General features: G+C 35.0%; 1 protein-coding gene across 1 annotated transcript; it reads right to left on the reverse strand.

The window, feature by feature from the left end:
- Positions 1 to 4,982: 4,982 nt before the first annotated feature.
- LOC121800927 lies at positions 4,983 to 6,107 on the reverse strand. Its single transcript, XM_042200414.1, has one exon. The coding sequence runs from the start codon at positions 6,105 to 6,107 to the stop codon at positions 4,983 to 4,985; it is 1,125 nt and encodes a 374-aa protein (XP_042056348.1).
- Positions 6,108 to 14,054: the final 7,947 nt, after the last annotated feature.

Genomic DNA, 14,054 nt, shown 5'->3' on the forward strand with positions numbered 1-14,054 from the left:
TAAGGATTGACATCGGAGACGCAGTCGATGATATCCTGCCTGTGGGAATCGCTCAGAAATTCCGCAAACGACTGTCAGAAGCAATAACTAGTTCAGCTCAAATTAGTTAACTACCACTTTGAGCATCAGTCAAACAAACTTTTACATTATCTATGTTCAGGGATGCATGGTATATTAAAAGTGGATATAAATTCATCGGTAGACAGATATATGCATTATTTGAGTAAAACGTTGCATTATGTAGCGAGAACTTGTCATTATTTTGAATGTTGTAGAGAATACGAACTATCAATGGGCTAATGGGTACTTCACCGAGTTAATTATGCACCTAAGAATTACTTTACTATTTATAATATGTACATTTCATAATACGTTTATGTATAACTTCAACACGCGCTATTTTTAAACGTTGGTATTAATGAGTACGTACTATACCCTAGCCCCTATGCTTATTAAACCCTTAGGGGAAACAAGAAACGTGTGCCAAACATCGAAACATGATACATCTTATTCGTATACATTGCAGTTCACATATGGTGCATTATATAGTAAATAATATCCATTATTCGTTACCATTCGGTGCATTATTCGTATCGGTTTGAACATTGTTATTAATGAGTACGTACTATACCCTAGCCCCTAGGCTTATTAAACCCTTAGGAGAAACAAGAAACGTGTATCAATCATCGAAACACGACACATGTTAATCGTATACATTGCAGTTCACATATGGTGCATTATATAGTCAATACTATCCATTATTCGTTACCATACAGTGCATTATTCGTATCGGTTTGAACATTGTTATTAATGAGTACGTACTATACCCTAGCCCCTAGGCTTATTAAACCCTTAGGGGAAACAAGAAACTTGTATCAATCATCGAAACACGACACATGTTACTCGTATACATTGCAGTTCACATATGGCGCATTATATAGTCAATACTATCCATTATTCGTTACTATTCGGCGCATTATTCGTATCAGTTTAAACGTTGTTATTAATGTGTACGTACTATACCCTAACCCCTAGACTTATTAAACCCTTAGGGAAAACAAGAAACGTGAACCAAACATCGAAACACGGCACAACTTAAATTAAACGGAGCAGGATAAATGTTCATTACATATCACAAATAATGCATTACAGAAACTAAAACTACGCATTATACTACACAATATGTACATTATGTATATTTGTTTTAAAAAATGCCTACTCGCTATGCATGTGCAACCCAGACGAATTACTGTAGCTTGTGTATTTGGACAACGTTTGTTTGACTTAGAACATACTACACCCTAGCCCCTAGGCTTGTTAAACCCTTAGGGAAAATAAGAAACGTGAACCAAACATCGAAACACGGAACAACTTAAATTAAACGGGTCAGTATAAATGTTCATTACATATCACAAATAATGCATTACAGAAACTAAACTGCGCATTATACTATATAATATGTACATTATGTAAATCAGTAAAAAAAAAACCTACGCACTATGAATGTGCAATCCCAGATGAATTACTGCAGCTCGTGTATTTGGACAACGTTATTTAGACTTAGAACATAAATGTGTGCATTATTTTAACTTATGTAGTCATTATTTGTATTTTGGTGGTCATTGTTGTAAACATTAATGCAATATTCGTGTGTTCATTATTGTAATGGTTCCGCACATTATATGAATATTTATATGCATAAGCATATCCTGGTGTATGCATCATGTAACTGGTGGTTTTTATTGTTGAAGAGTACATGGAATATGTTGATGTGCATTACTTGGTTTAATCTCTTCATTATTTGTTTGTACATTACCTTGTATAATCTGTGCATTATATGCCTATGTTTAATGCATTATTTTGCTGATCTACACAGATTATGTAATGCGACTGAGAACAGACGCACACCAACATGAAAAACGATCTCGAAGCTCTACACTGATTATGTATTACGACTGATATTCAATTACAAAATGAAATCGTCGAAACCACTAAACATGAGCGAGAAGCGGGTGAATAACCTTCTTCCATTGATTATCGACCAATCGTGCACAATCTACAATTGTCTGCGTTTGATTCACAAAGCACCGGCGTGCACAATCTACGATCTATAATCGTGAACTGCCAATTTCTCGAACTGAAATTATCAAAATTAAAAGCGGCGTGCTGGAGAAAGAAATCAGCGAGAAATTGGGAAGAAATCATTTGTTGAAACTGCATACAACCTAAAAGGAGTAATTCATGGACAATTCCATAACTAACAAATTTGGTTAATCCCTATTTCACCCCCAAGCGTTGAAAATTAAATTTTTTTGATAATTTCAGTTTAAAATTTAAGCCATTAGATGCATTGAAATCCATGGATGAGATTAAAAAGGAGAAAGGATATATAAGGTGAAAAGGATTTGAATACAATCCTATATATATATATATATATATATATAGGGAGATGATCAAAACAAGTATGTGTTTAAATCCAAAAATGCAGCCTAAATCTTAACCCTAGGAGCAAATGATCTAATGGTCAATAATTAACCAAAAACACGGAGGGTATTATTAAGCTGTTTTAGGTTATATTAAAAAATTCAGGTTTGATGTCATGTTAGAATAACCTAAAAATAAGGTAACAATGACCTAAAAATGTCCTACGTATGACCTTGTTCTGCATTTCTGTATTTAAATTTAGTTTTGCATAGATCAAAACCGGGTCTTGATCTATGCACAACTAGATTTAAATACAGAAACATAGAACAAAATCATACATAGGGGATTTTTAGGTCATTTTTAGTTTATTTTTAGGTCATTTCCCCACCCCCTACAAAATATTCCATTAAAACACAACCCAAATAAGAAATAAAAATGTGATAAAAAAAGACTTAAACAAAACCCGAGAAATGATATGGTACAATATACAATATTCAAACAAAACTCAGTTTTATACAACAAGAATATTCAAACAAAACTCGAGAAAAGATATGGTACAATAGACAATATTCAAACAAAAGCCAGTTTTATACAATATACAATGGAGAAAAGAAAGAGATACTATATTTCCTACTACTATTTGTCTTCATTTTCAGCCATGCAAGGACGGAGCAGAGGATTGACAACGATTTCCCAGTGCAGGTGGGTGATTCGAGAAGTGCGTGGCAGTGTCCCTCTGTTTCCGACTAGTTGAGTGTGTGGATAACTCTGTTCATGAAGGACATCCGACTCGCATAAGCCGCGTACGGGAACTTCACCGGAATTCCTTGGATGAAGTGCGTCTTCGTTGAGGTTGAGTCTTCCATTTCCGATTTGAATTCGTGTTTTTGTGTGTGATTTCGGGGAACGGCAAGGCGACTTTTGTATTATTGAAAAATACTCCCTCCGTCCTAGTTGAAGAGTCCTGTTTGCCATTTCCATCCTTCCCAGTTTAAGAGTCTCATCTAGAATTTATTATATTTGGACATAAAATTTAACCTCATTGTAGATGAAATTTACACTCAAATGTCATTATTTTCATATAAGTAAACAAAAGAAACACCTTTTTACATACAAAAAGTCAAAAGGGTCCCACTTTCCACTACCTCACTTCAATTATTACACACTCTAACAACCACTATCTCACTTCAATTACTACACACTCCAACAATTTCTTAAAATCTTTGTCCTAACTAAATTGCACTCCTAAACTGGGACAGAGGGAGTATTTATTTTGGAGGACTGTATATATGTGTAGAGCCTAGTTTTGTATTACTAGGAAAATATTTATTTTATTGCATTTTAGGATTTTGATCGATAAAATGAAAACAATAATATTTTAATTATTTATCTATATCTATACTAATTTAAAGTGTCAGTTGTTTGAAATGACATTTTTATGGGAAAATGGATAAGTGATACCTTTCATGTTAAATCAAATACATCCAGGTCCGCTTCTATAGCAGCTTTGATTGCCTTCACAAATGACACTGGGTTTAGCAAAAACTGGCCAAGCATGATTGGTGATGATTTAAGTACATTTTTGGCACAATCTTGTAAATAAGGAACATTCTGCAATGAGATACTAGCGTCTTGTAGCTACTTTGATGCTTCATCTCCAGTCTAAGAAGAAGTCGGGCATTTTAACTCAAAAATAATTCTAGTGTTCAATTACTTCAAAAAGTCCAAAACAACTAAACTTCATCACAATCAAATCTTGTTCATAAAGTCATTCTTTTTATATTTTAGTATAAATATAACATATACTCCCTCCGTCCCAAGATATTAGACTCGTATACCACTTTGGGGTGTCCCAACATACTTGAGTCATTTCTATTTATGGTAAAAATCTACTTTATTACCAACCCCACTTACACCACTAAACAACACCTCCTAAATTCTTGTGCCAAAATAAATGACTCTAATATCTTGGGACTGAGGGAGTACTACATATATATGTTTATATATATAATAATCAATCGGTATACCGGTATACCAAGGTGTCGGTATATATCAATGATTCGGTATGCCGGTATATACCGGTATACTGCGGTATAGGAAATCTAATACCGTTATCGTACCGAATCTTTCGATACAGTATGATACCGTACTGAAAACTATGGTATACAGAAAAATTGGTATATTGGGTATTTTTCGGTATGATAAGTCCGGTATTTCGGTATATTTCCCCACCCCTAGTCAAAACAGATAAAAGTTCACTGGAATCTTAGATTTTCATATGAAATTTAACAAAAGAGATCAACAAAGAGATGCACATACAAGAAGATAGCAAAACAATTAAAACTGTATAGAGTTGAAGAAACGACATATACAACTATATCATTTGCATTATTCTTGTCATTGCAAGTAAATTATGTATTACTACATTCTGTGTATAAGAAGAAGACAAACAAAAAAAATGTATACTTTGACAAATAAGTATAACATAATAGTATATACGTATTAATTCAATAAAAAAGTGTTGAATTTGGGTTTAAATCCCACTACCATCATCATCATTAACTCATCTCAGTGGTTGAATGAATGCCCATGTGCAACCACCCTCCATCCAAGTTCACATCTCTCAAAACGCTTAGCTTCCTTAGCTTCATCCCACACCCCTCTTCGCCAGGTTTTGGTTGATGCAAGCACAATCTTGTCGATGCCTCGTTCTCACGAGCTTCCTTGGCATCAAGAAAATGATTAGGATCATCATGTTTGTGATGATGCTGCGGTGGTGCAGGAGGGAGGTTGAGATTGAGATCGAGTTGATGATCATGATCAAGAATATTGTGGTGTTGTTGATGTGGTTTTGGGAAGAGTGGTTTCTTGCAGAGCTGTTGGCTCCGGTGATCATATTGGAAATCATGGAAATTTGGGATGAACGCGTTGTCTGTGGAGGTTGTGAGCCAGTGGCATCGCTTGTGTCCGCCTAGGGCTTGGCCGGAGGAGAAGACGCGACAGCAGACAGAGCACTCGTGCATCTTGCTCCTCTTTCTAGTGGAGGGCGAGGGGCAGAGGAGGGTTGTGTCATGCTCGGGCGGTGGAGGCGCCTCTTGATGATTATTATTATTATTCTCTTGAATAATCGAGTCTTGATTGTCGATGATGTTGTTGTCTTGGTCGTTGAGGCTATCGTTCTTAGAAGCGAAACAGCCCTTAACTTTCTTGTGGCTTGCTCTGTGGCCCCCTAATGCTTGGTGGGAATTGAACACTTTTTTGCATGCTTTGCATTGGAAGGTGCTCTTTTCCTCTACTTCCTTCCCTTTGAAACTACTCATCTCCTCTTTCTCGTGAGCGTGGGATTTGTTCGACAGCATCACGAGGCAATTAGCTAGGTCTTCCTCTTCGCTTAAGCTAATGTAGTCCTCAAACGGTGTGTTTTTAGATGGCGGAGAGGGCAAGAAAGAGGAGCCTCTCTCTCTATCCATGCCTACTCTATTCACCGGGGACGGCTTCTTGAATTCCCCGTCCTCTTCGCCTGCATGAAACCCTAGAAATCGAGGCGTCTTGGCACGAAGGAAGTAGGAATGCTTGTTGTTAGAAGGGTGATATTGTGGCTTCATCCATGTCCCTTGATTACCAGCATGATGGTCGTGGTCGTGGTTGTGGTCGTGATTGGTTGCGGTTGCATGAGGTCTCATTTGGCCCCAAACCCTACCCTAATAAAACTCACCTTGCAATATTACCTCAATTCATCTTGTCATCTTGATGCTCATTCTACATCATCTCTCCCCACACTCATCACTCTTTGTGAGTGTGTTGCTTTTGTTTCTCTAATTTTTATTCTAGAAGTATATGTGTGGATAGTGATGAGTGGAGATGGATGTGTGTAGTAGTGGGACCAGTTGTTATATATATAGAGAGAGTGTTGAGTAGTTAGTAGATTGAATGTATGTAAGAATGGGGAAGTCCTAGTTTTTAGTTGAACTTTGGTTGCTTCTGTGGAGGAGAGGGAGAGACTGAAATGAGAGTGTTGAATAGACATTTGGTGGTGGAGAGGTGTTGTCTACAAGTGTGTGGTTGTGGATTCATTTTTCTAACGTTTAATTTGGTTGCATGATTAACAATTGGTCAACGTAGACTTATATCAATATCAGTATATACTAGTCATTTATTTTCACTTAGTGTAAGGGTGTGTATATATTAACAATAATTACTCATTTTAAGGTACTACTTTTATCTATATCTTTGAAAATGTGCATTTCAATCCCATTTGTCTTAATCCTAGCTTTTAAATAGTGATGTGACTTCAAACAAATTAAGAGAGGCGAAAATGACATACATCATTTACTTGACTAACTAGTAAATTAAATTTTTTGCGTAGTTAATATAGAAACTGAAATAGCAATAACTTCATGATGTGAATTAGTCCTATAATGTACTCCCTCTACCTTAGGCATGCACAAACCGAATCGGACCGCCAGTTCACAAACCAGAATCGGAACCGGCGTCGGTGGTTCGGAGGTTCAAGCGGGCCGGTTCAGGTTCAAAAAAAGCGTGAACCGTAACCGGCGGTTTTGAACCGTCGGTTCGCCGGTTTGAACCGATGGTTCAGTGGTTCCAATGGTAAGATTCAGGCTAGGGCGTAGGTTTTCAGGCTAGATGTGCAGAAAAACCAGCGGTTTACGTCAGAAACCGACAGTTTTTGCCGAAAACCGGCGGTTTCTGACGTAAACCGCCAGTTTGAACCGCCGGTTTCCAGCGGTTCAGGACATTTTTCAGGTGGTAGCGTATAGGTGGCAGTGTATAGGCCTGAAAACCAGTCAGAAACCACCGGTTTTCGGCCAGAAACCGTGGACTGAACCGGCGGTTCAGTCCGAAACAGCCGATTTAGGCGGTAATCCGGCCGAAATTTGAAATTTGAATTTTATTTATTTATTTTTATTTCTTCCAATTTTACTCCTATAAATACCCCACTTCCCCCATCATTTTTACTCACCCCATTCTTGTGTTAACAAAGATTTCCTTCTCAATCTCAATTTCTCTATTCTCTATCATCATTCTCTCTATTTGCTCAAGTTGTTTACTACTATATTTGTTGTTGTGTTCGTAATTTACCATTTATTCAATACTCCATATTCCATACTACTTTCATTTTGCATTATGTCTTCTTCTCGTGGTGGATCGGGACGTGGTGATCGGGGGCAAAGGAATTTCCCAAGATCAAAGTAGTAGTCCCCAAAGATCAAAACGACCTACTCGTCGAGAAGTTATGGAAGAGGTTTCCCAAGTGGCGGCTGAACGTATGCAAGTAAGTTCTAAAAAATAAAATTATTTTTACAATTCATAATTTCATAAGATTGAGTTTTTAATTTTTTTTGTTCATAATTAAAACTTCAATTTATATAATATTTATAGATAGAAGAAGATCATAGGATCGCCATGCTACTCGCTCAAATGCATCAAGGTGAGGGGAGGGGCGGTGGTAGTTCCCAACAACAAGATGACGAGTATGATGTGTCTATATTGTCGGACTCAGACAACAATGATGATAGATCTCATTCTCGTATTCCGTCTAGCACCGGCGGAAATGAGGACATGCCTCCCCCTCCATCCACTAAAAAAGCATTGAAATCTGATATTTTTGTTAAACACTACAAGAAGGTCCCGGTAGTAATTCCAAGTCCTAATGATCCGCTCTCTCAAGAAGAGACATCGGCGTTTCATGCATATTGTAACTATTGTGATAAAGTCTACAAATTTACGAGTGGTGGGGGATATGGCACCCTTCGTCGTCATTTGGTGACAAAGCATCCGGTAGATTGTGGCACTGCCTCTACCCAAACCCAACTAAACTTCCAACCCGGTGGCTCAGGTTTGTCAGGTACGCCTCTTTTTAAATATGATCCTAAAAGTTTTGCTGACGTTATGACTAGATGGACTGCAATGAAGCATTTTCCTTTTAATGTTTATGATGACAAAAAATTTGAGGTTACTATGCAAAGTGGTTTGAACGTAGCTGTCAAAAGAGTAGGTCGAATGACCGTTCAACGATCTACCGTTCGACAATGTTTAGAGAAAAAAGTTGAATTATCACGTTATTTACTCAACTTAGGACACAAAGTGAACATTTGCTCAGATGTATGGACTGATTCTTTTAATAGACATTCATACATGGGCATTACGGTTCACTTTGTGGACAATAGTTGGACTTTGAACAAGCGTTTGATTGGTTTTAGAGAATTTGAGACACCACACACTGCACCTGAAATTGCTTCTTTAATTATTCAAGTTTTGAATGAATTTCAATTATGCAATAAGATATTTTCTGTTGGTTTTGATAATGCAACTGCTAACACTGCAAGTATTAATGACTTGATTGCGGCTTGTGCTCCGGTTATTGGTGGTAAGTATTTTCATTAAAGATGCATATGTCATATTTTGAATTTATGTGTACAAGATGCGCTTGAATTATTGCAAAAGCATGCTAGTCCTATTAGAACTGTAATAAGATTAATCCATCAAAAGCCGCATATTGGCAAAGCTTGGAAGAAGTATTGCCATCAAAAGAAGGTAAGATATACTAATTTTACCATGGATGTGTCTCATAGATGGAATTCGACATATGATTGTCTGAATTCTACTTTGGCGCATAAAGATTCTTTGTGTGATTTTTTTAGAACCTATCTCGTTTCTGATTTATATCTGTCGCATAGTTGTTGGGATCATAGTGTGAGTTTATTTAAATTGTTCAAATATTTCAAAAATGCGACTGTTGAATTATCGGGTGTTTATTATTGCTCTGATGTTCGTGTTTTAGAGCATTGCATGTATATATCACTTGGTTTTAAAACTGCGATGAAAAATGCTTGCTCTTCTCCTGAATTGATGTGTGTTTTATAATATATGATTGACAAATGGCTTAAGTATTTCAGTGAGATTCCAATGGTGTTTTTTATTGCAAAGGTCTTGGATCCAAAATGGAAATTAGCCGGTACCTCCAGGATTTTAGATTTTTATTATAACAATTTGAGTTCTATTGATCTTGGTCCACTTCAAGCATTGCAAGTGGATACCAATAACCAATGGGGAGTAAACCTAACCGAAACATTTCAAATAAACCTCCCGGACCGGTCAATTGTCCAACAATCCTTCGAGTTTAACTTGCGTGCTCTCTACACCGAATATGAAACCAAGTATAACAATACCCACCAAGTCAGAAGACCTACCCCTCCTCAATAACATAATTTTGGCTTCGCATTTCAAACTGATTATGATGACCCCGACGTGCAATCCCAATTAGCCGACCTATACAGCTACAGCACCGGCGGAAGGTCGACCTCAGGTATGGTAAGTGAGTTAGATTTATATTTCGATTCACTCTTTTCCTTTGGTGATGAAGGTCCTACTCCTCTCGCCCAAATCGACGTCCTCGATTGGTGGGGAAACACGAGAAAGATTTCCCCATACTTGCGTCAATGGCCAAGGAGATTTTTTCGGTTCTGGCTTCCACTGTCGCCGTCGAGTCCGCTTTCAGTGTTGGATCACGTGTGTTGGATGAATCAAGAAGTAAGCTCTCCGCGAAAAATATGGAAGTCATGATGTTACATGATGATTGGGCCAAAGTTGGCGTTATAGAACAAGAAAATGATTGGGATGATAGGAATCACAGGAAGAATTCACTGGGGATGAATCGTAGGCCAACCGTCAACCGCCGGCCAAGCCAAATAGGTAAGTAAGGTAAGAGAATTACGTGAGCTTTGATTCCCTAATGCAAATGAGCATTGGGGATACGTAGGCACCTCAACTTAAATTTTAAATTTAAGTTGAGCTCAAGTCCTTTTTCCTTTATTTATTTTTTCCATTTGTTTCTACTTTAAAAATATACAATTAAATAATTGTATTTGTATATACTCTAGTCGGTTAAGTAGATTTCTCTATAAGGCTAAATCTGGGAAACCTTTGACAATTCTACGATAATTGTTGATTGTTAGACTAAACTCAACATTTAAGGTTGAATTGCTAAAGGTGTCCTCAATTTAGTTATGTAGAAATATCTCCTTCGCCGACTAAGAGTATATATACTTATAAATTTATTGTTCAAAACTTCAAGTCTTTTTTGTAATTTGTAATTAGCTTCGTTGTAGACTAGTAGTGTCGTTGTATTTAAATTTGTTGTTTAAGACTTCAAGTTTTTTGTGATTTGTAATTGTTGTAACATGTAATCTCAAGAAAATTGCAATATTCATTGTGATTTTTTGAATTTTATTTAAGCACATTTCATAGATAAATAAATAAGAAAATACAAAAAAAAATTACGAACCGCCGAACCAGCCCGGAACCGGCAGTTTCGGCAAAAAATCGGCGGTTTTGAACCGCTCCATGAACCGGCGGTTTTTTGAACCGGAACCGCCGGAACACTTGGCAGGCCAGTTCCGGTTCTTGAAAATGTTGAGCCGTGAACCGGGGGTTCCGAACCGGAACCGACGGTTTTTGAACCGTGTGCATACCTACTCTATCCAATTAGAAATGAAACGTTTTACTTTTTTTGTTGTCCCATTAAAAATGAAACGTTTCTTAAAATGGAAACAACACTATCTCTACTTTTCCTTCTCTCTTACTTTACTCTCTCTTCATTATCTCACAAAACAACACTGCATAAAATCTCGTGCCAGAAACTAAATGTTTCATATTTATTGGGTCGGAGGGAGTATTTTGATACATAAGATTGAAGTTATTAAAATTAATGCTAATTTGAATTGGCATTTCATGTGTTTCTCATAATAATTGTTAAACTTAACAATGATCCAATCTTTAAAGATAATTTGTTTAATTTTTAAAATCAATTAGTAGTACTCCATTTGTCCGCTATTAAGAGTCTCATTTGATTTTGGTAAAGTAAAGTGAGTGAGAAAAGATGGTGGGATGTGGAACCCATTTTTATATATTAGTTTTATAATAGAATGTTAGTGGAATCGATTAGTGGAAAGTGGAGTTTGCCTACCGTTTATAGTAAAAGTGGAAATTTCTAATGGCGTAGGCAGAGAGTATCATTTTATTATTGGATTTTTTTCTTAATTGAATTAGAAATTTGGAAATATAGAGTTTACTGTAATCTCGTTTATCATCATAATATTTTATTTTACCAGACCGAATATAGTCTAAATTAGAAGCCCATAAAAAATTTAATTAATGGGGAATCATTTTATTTTACACTCCCTCTGGTCCGCAATGGATATCCCAATTTGACTGGTGCGGGTTTTAAAAAAATTTATTTGGCTAATCAGACTGTAATTTATCGATAAGAAATTTTCAACCCTAACCCTGAACATTTTGGTCCGGGCAAATCTAAAAGGCTAATCCGGTTGCTAGCGATAAAAAAATCAACATGTGATTAATGCAATGCATAATGAGGAAAAGAAGTTATATTTATGAAATGTAAAACAATAAAATTACGAGAAGTTTGGGATATATGTTTATACTCAAACCTGATTAAATATTACTCCCTCAGTCCCTTTAAAATAATAACTTTTGAAAGATTACAGATTTTAATGTACAATTGATAAAGAGAGAGAAAAAAAAGTATTGTATTATGGATTAAACATTTAATTTTAAAATTTTAAAATTAAATTAAATAATAAACACATGTCGAGATATTTCAAAATATGTTTTAGAATTCGAAATGTTTATTACAGTGAGTTGATTTTTTCCAATTCATTTATCTAATATTATAGTCTTATATTAATTAAAATATAATATATATATATTTTAAAATAAAAACGAAGGTTAATTGTTTGTATATTTACTTGTAGGGACGTGATCTAGTTAATAAGTGAAATTCTTTCAAAAATCAAAGCAAATCTCAGTTATTGGATCTTGTGATGTAACCGTTAGATTAATACCACGTATCATCTAATAATGTAGATTATTAGTCTAATAATGTAACTTAACTAATAATGACTGTACTATTTTAGTAAAATAATGTAGCATTTTTGTCTAATAATGTAGTTTGGCTAATAATGTAACATCTTAGTCTAATAATATATCTTATCGCAATCATCCAATCTAAAAATTCAAAAACTGAGATTTACTTTGATTTTTGATGGGGTTTGACTTGTGGACCATGTGTCATGTACTTTTATTATAAAAATTATCATTAAATTATCCAATTGGTTGTCAAACAATACATATGAATAGTGTACCTAGCCTAGGTCCAACCTAGGATTTCGGCGCGACAACTTTCAAATATTGAATCAAAATATATTTTTATGTACATTTGACAAAAAAAATTGTTAACCTTTAAAAGTTTGAAAGAAGTAACGAAATCGAGAACTAAATAATGAGAATTAATTCATTTAGTCCCAATCCAATATGGCTTGAATTAAATTGGATTGCATGCTACATTTCTACTATAAATCCTAGTAGTATTAAATTATCAGCTTGCGAGCTATTTGATTTAAGGTTATTCGGATTATGATTTTTTTAAAGATGAGTATAAATTTTCAACCATAATACTACCATTATCGAGCAATTCATTAGGTCAACCAGTGAATTTCAGACTAATTGACAGCCTTACTATTGTACATTTAAAATGTTCATTTTTGTTACCATTGTTACGCTTATCCAAATGCATGAAAGATGTCGAAACATGTCTTAGAATTACATCCATAATTTGGTCTTAAAAAATGCACACAAGCTAAACATTTTACATTACTCATAACCTTTAATAAACCATATTTAATCAGTGATAAATGTAGATAATTGAAGGTACATAATCGAACCTCTTTTAACATTTTACATTGAAAATCGATTTATAAATATCAATTGATTTAAAATAAATTTCATACTGATCATTGTGCAACACTTAGAAAAAAAATTGAAATTTTAACTAAAATATTTGTATATTTAAGAAAAAATATACTCTAATCGTTCCATAGTAATGGAGCCGTTTCTTTTTGCACGGAGATTAAGAAAAATTGTGTTAGGTGAGTTAAGTAAAGAGAGAATAAAGTGGAAAATGACAAAGGTAGATAGATTAAGAGAGAAAAAAAAAGTAAGAGAGAGTAAAGTAGGTGTGGAAAAATTGTTGACTTTTAGTAAAAAGAAAAATAACTCTATTACTATGGAACGTACTAAAATGACAAAATGACTCTATTACTATGAAACGGAGGGAGTATTTTCTTATTAAATATTGTATAATTAATTCGAATCAAGCCCGAAATCATGTTACGATTTTACATAAAATTTGTATATCACTTATTTCTTATTACTACATATTATACAATAAATAACAAAACTAATTTTTAATTAAATTTAATTAAATTTAAAATTTTAAGGATATTATGTACATGTACAAATATATGTACATTTATATTTTCTCTTTAATCTTCATCTCCATATCGTCAATTCAAACTAGTTACAACACAGATCATACACATTTAGCCTTTTTTATAAGTAAATGAATATAAATTTAAAAACCGTGTCACATAGGATTGAAACCTAAAACCTTTGACATCCGGCATTACCTCTCTACCACTTACACCCGGCACATATACGTTCAGCTTTCGTATCAAATATGGTCATACTTGTTTGATGCATGTGTGTATAAATTAACGACAGTAAAATTTCAAGTGCATGCTATCTATCGA

Source organism: Salvia splendens, chromosome 4 (genome assembly GCF_004379255.2).
Source record: "Salvia splendens isolate huo1 chromosome 4, SspV2, whole genome shotgun sequence".
NCBI classification, from domain to species: domain Eukaryota; kingdom Viridiplantae; phylum Streptophyta; class Magnoliopsida; order Lamiales; family Lamiaceae; genus Salvia; species Salvia splendens.

Excerpts from the sequence above, each read along its gene's own strand:
- LOC121800927 (XM_042200414.1), bottom strand. The coding sequence starts at position 6,107 with ATGAGACCTCATGCAACCGCAACCAATCACGACCACAACCACGACCAC.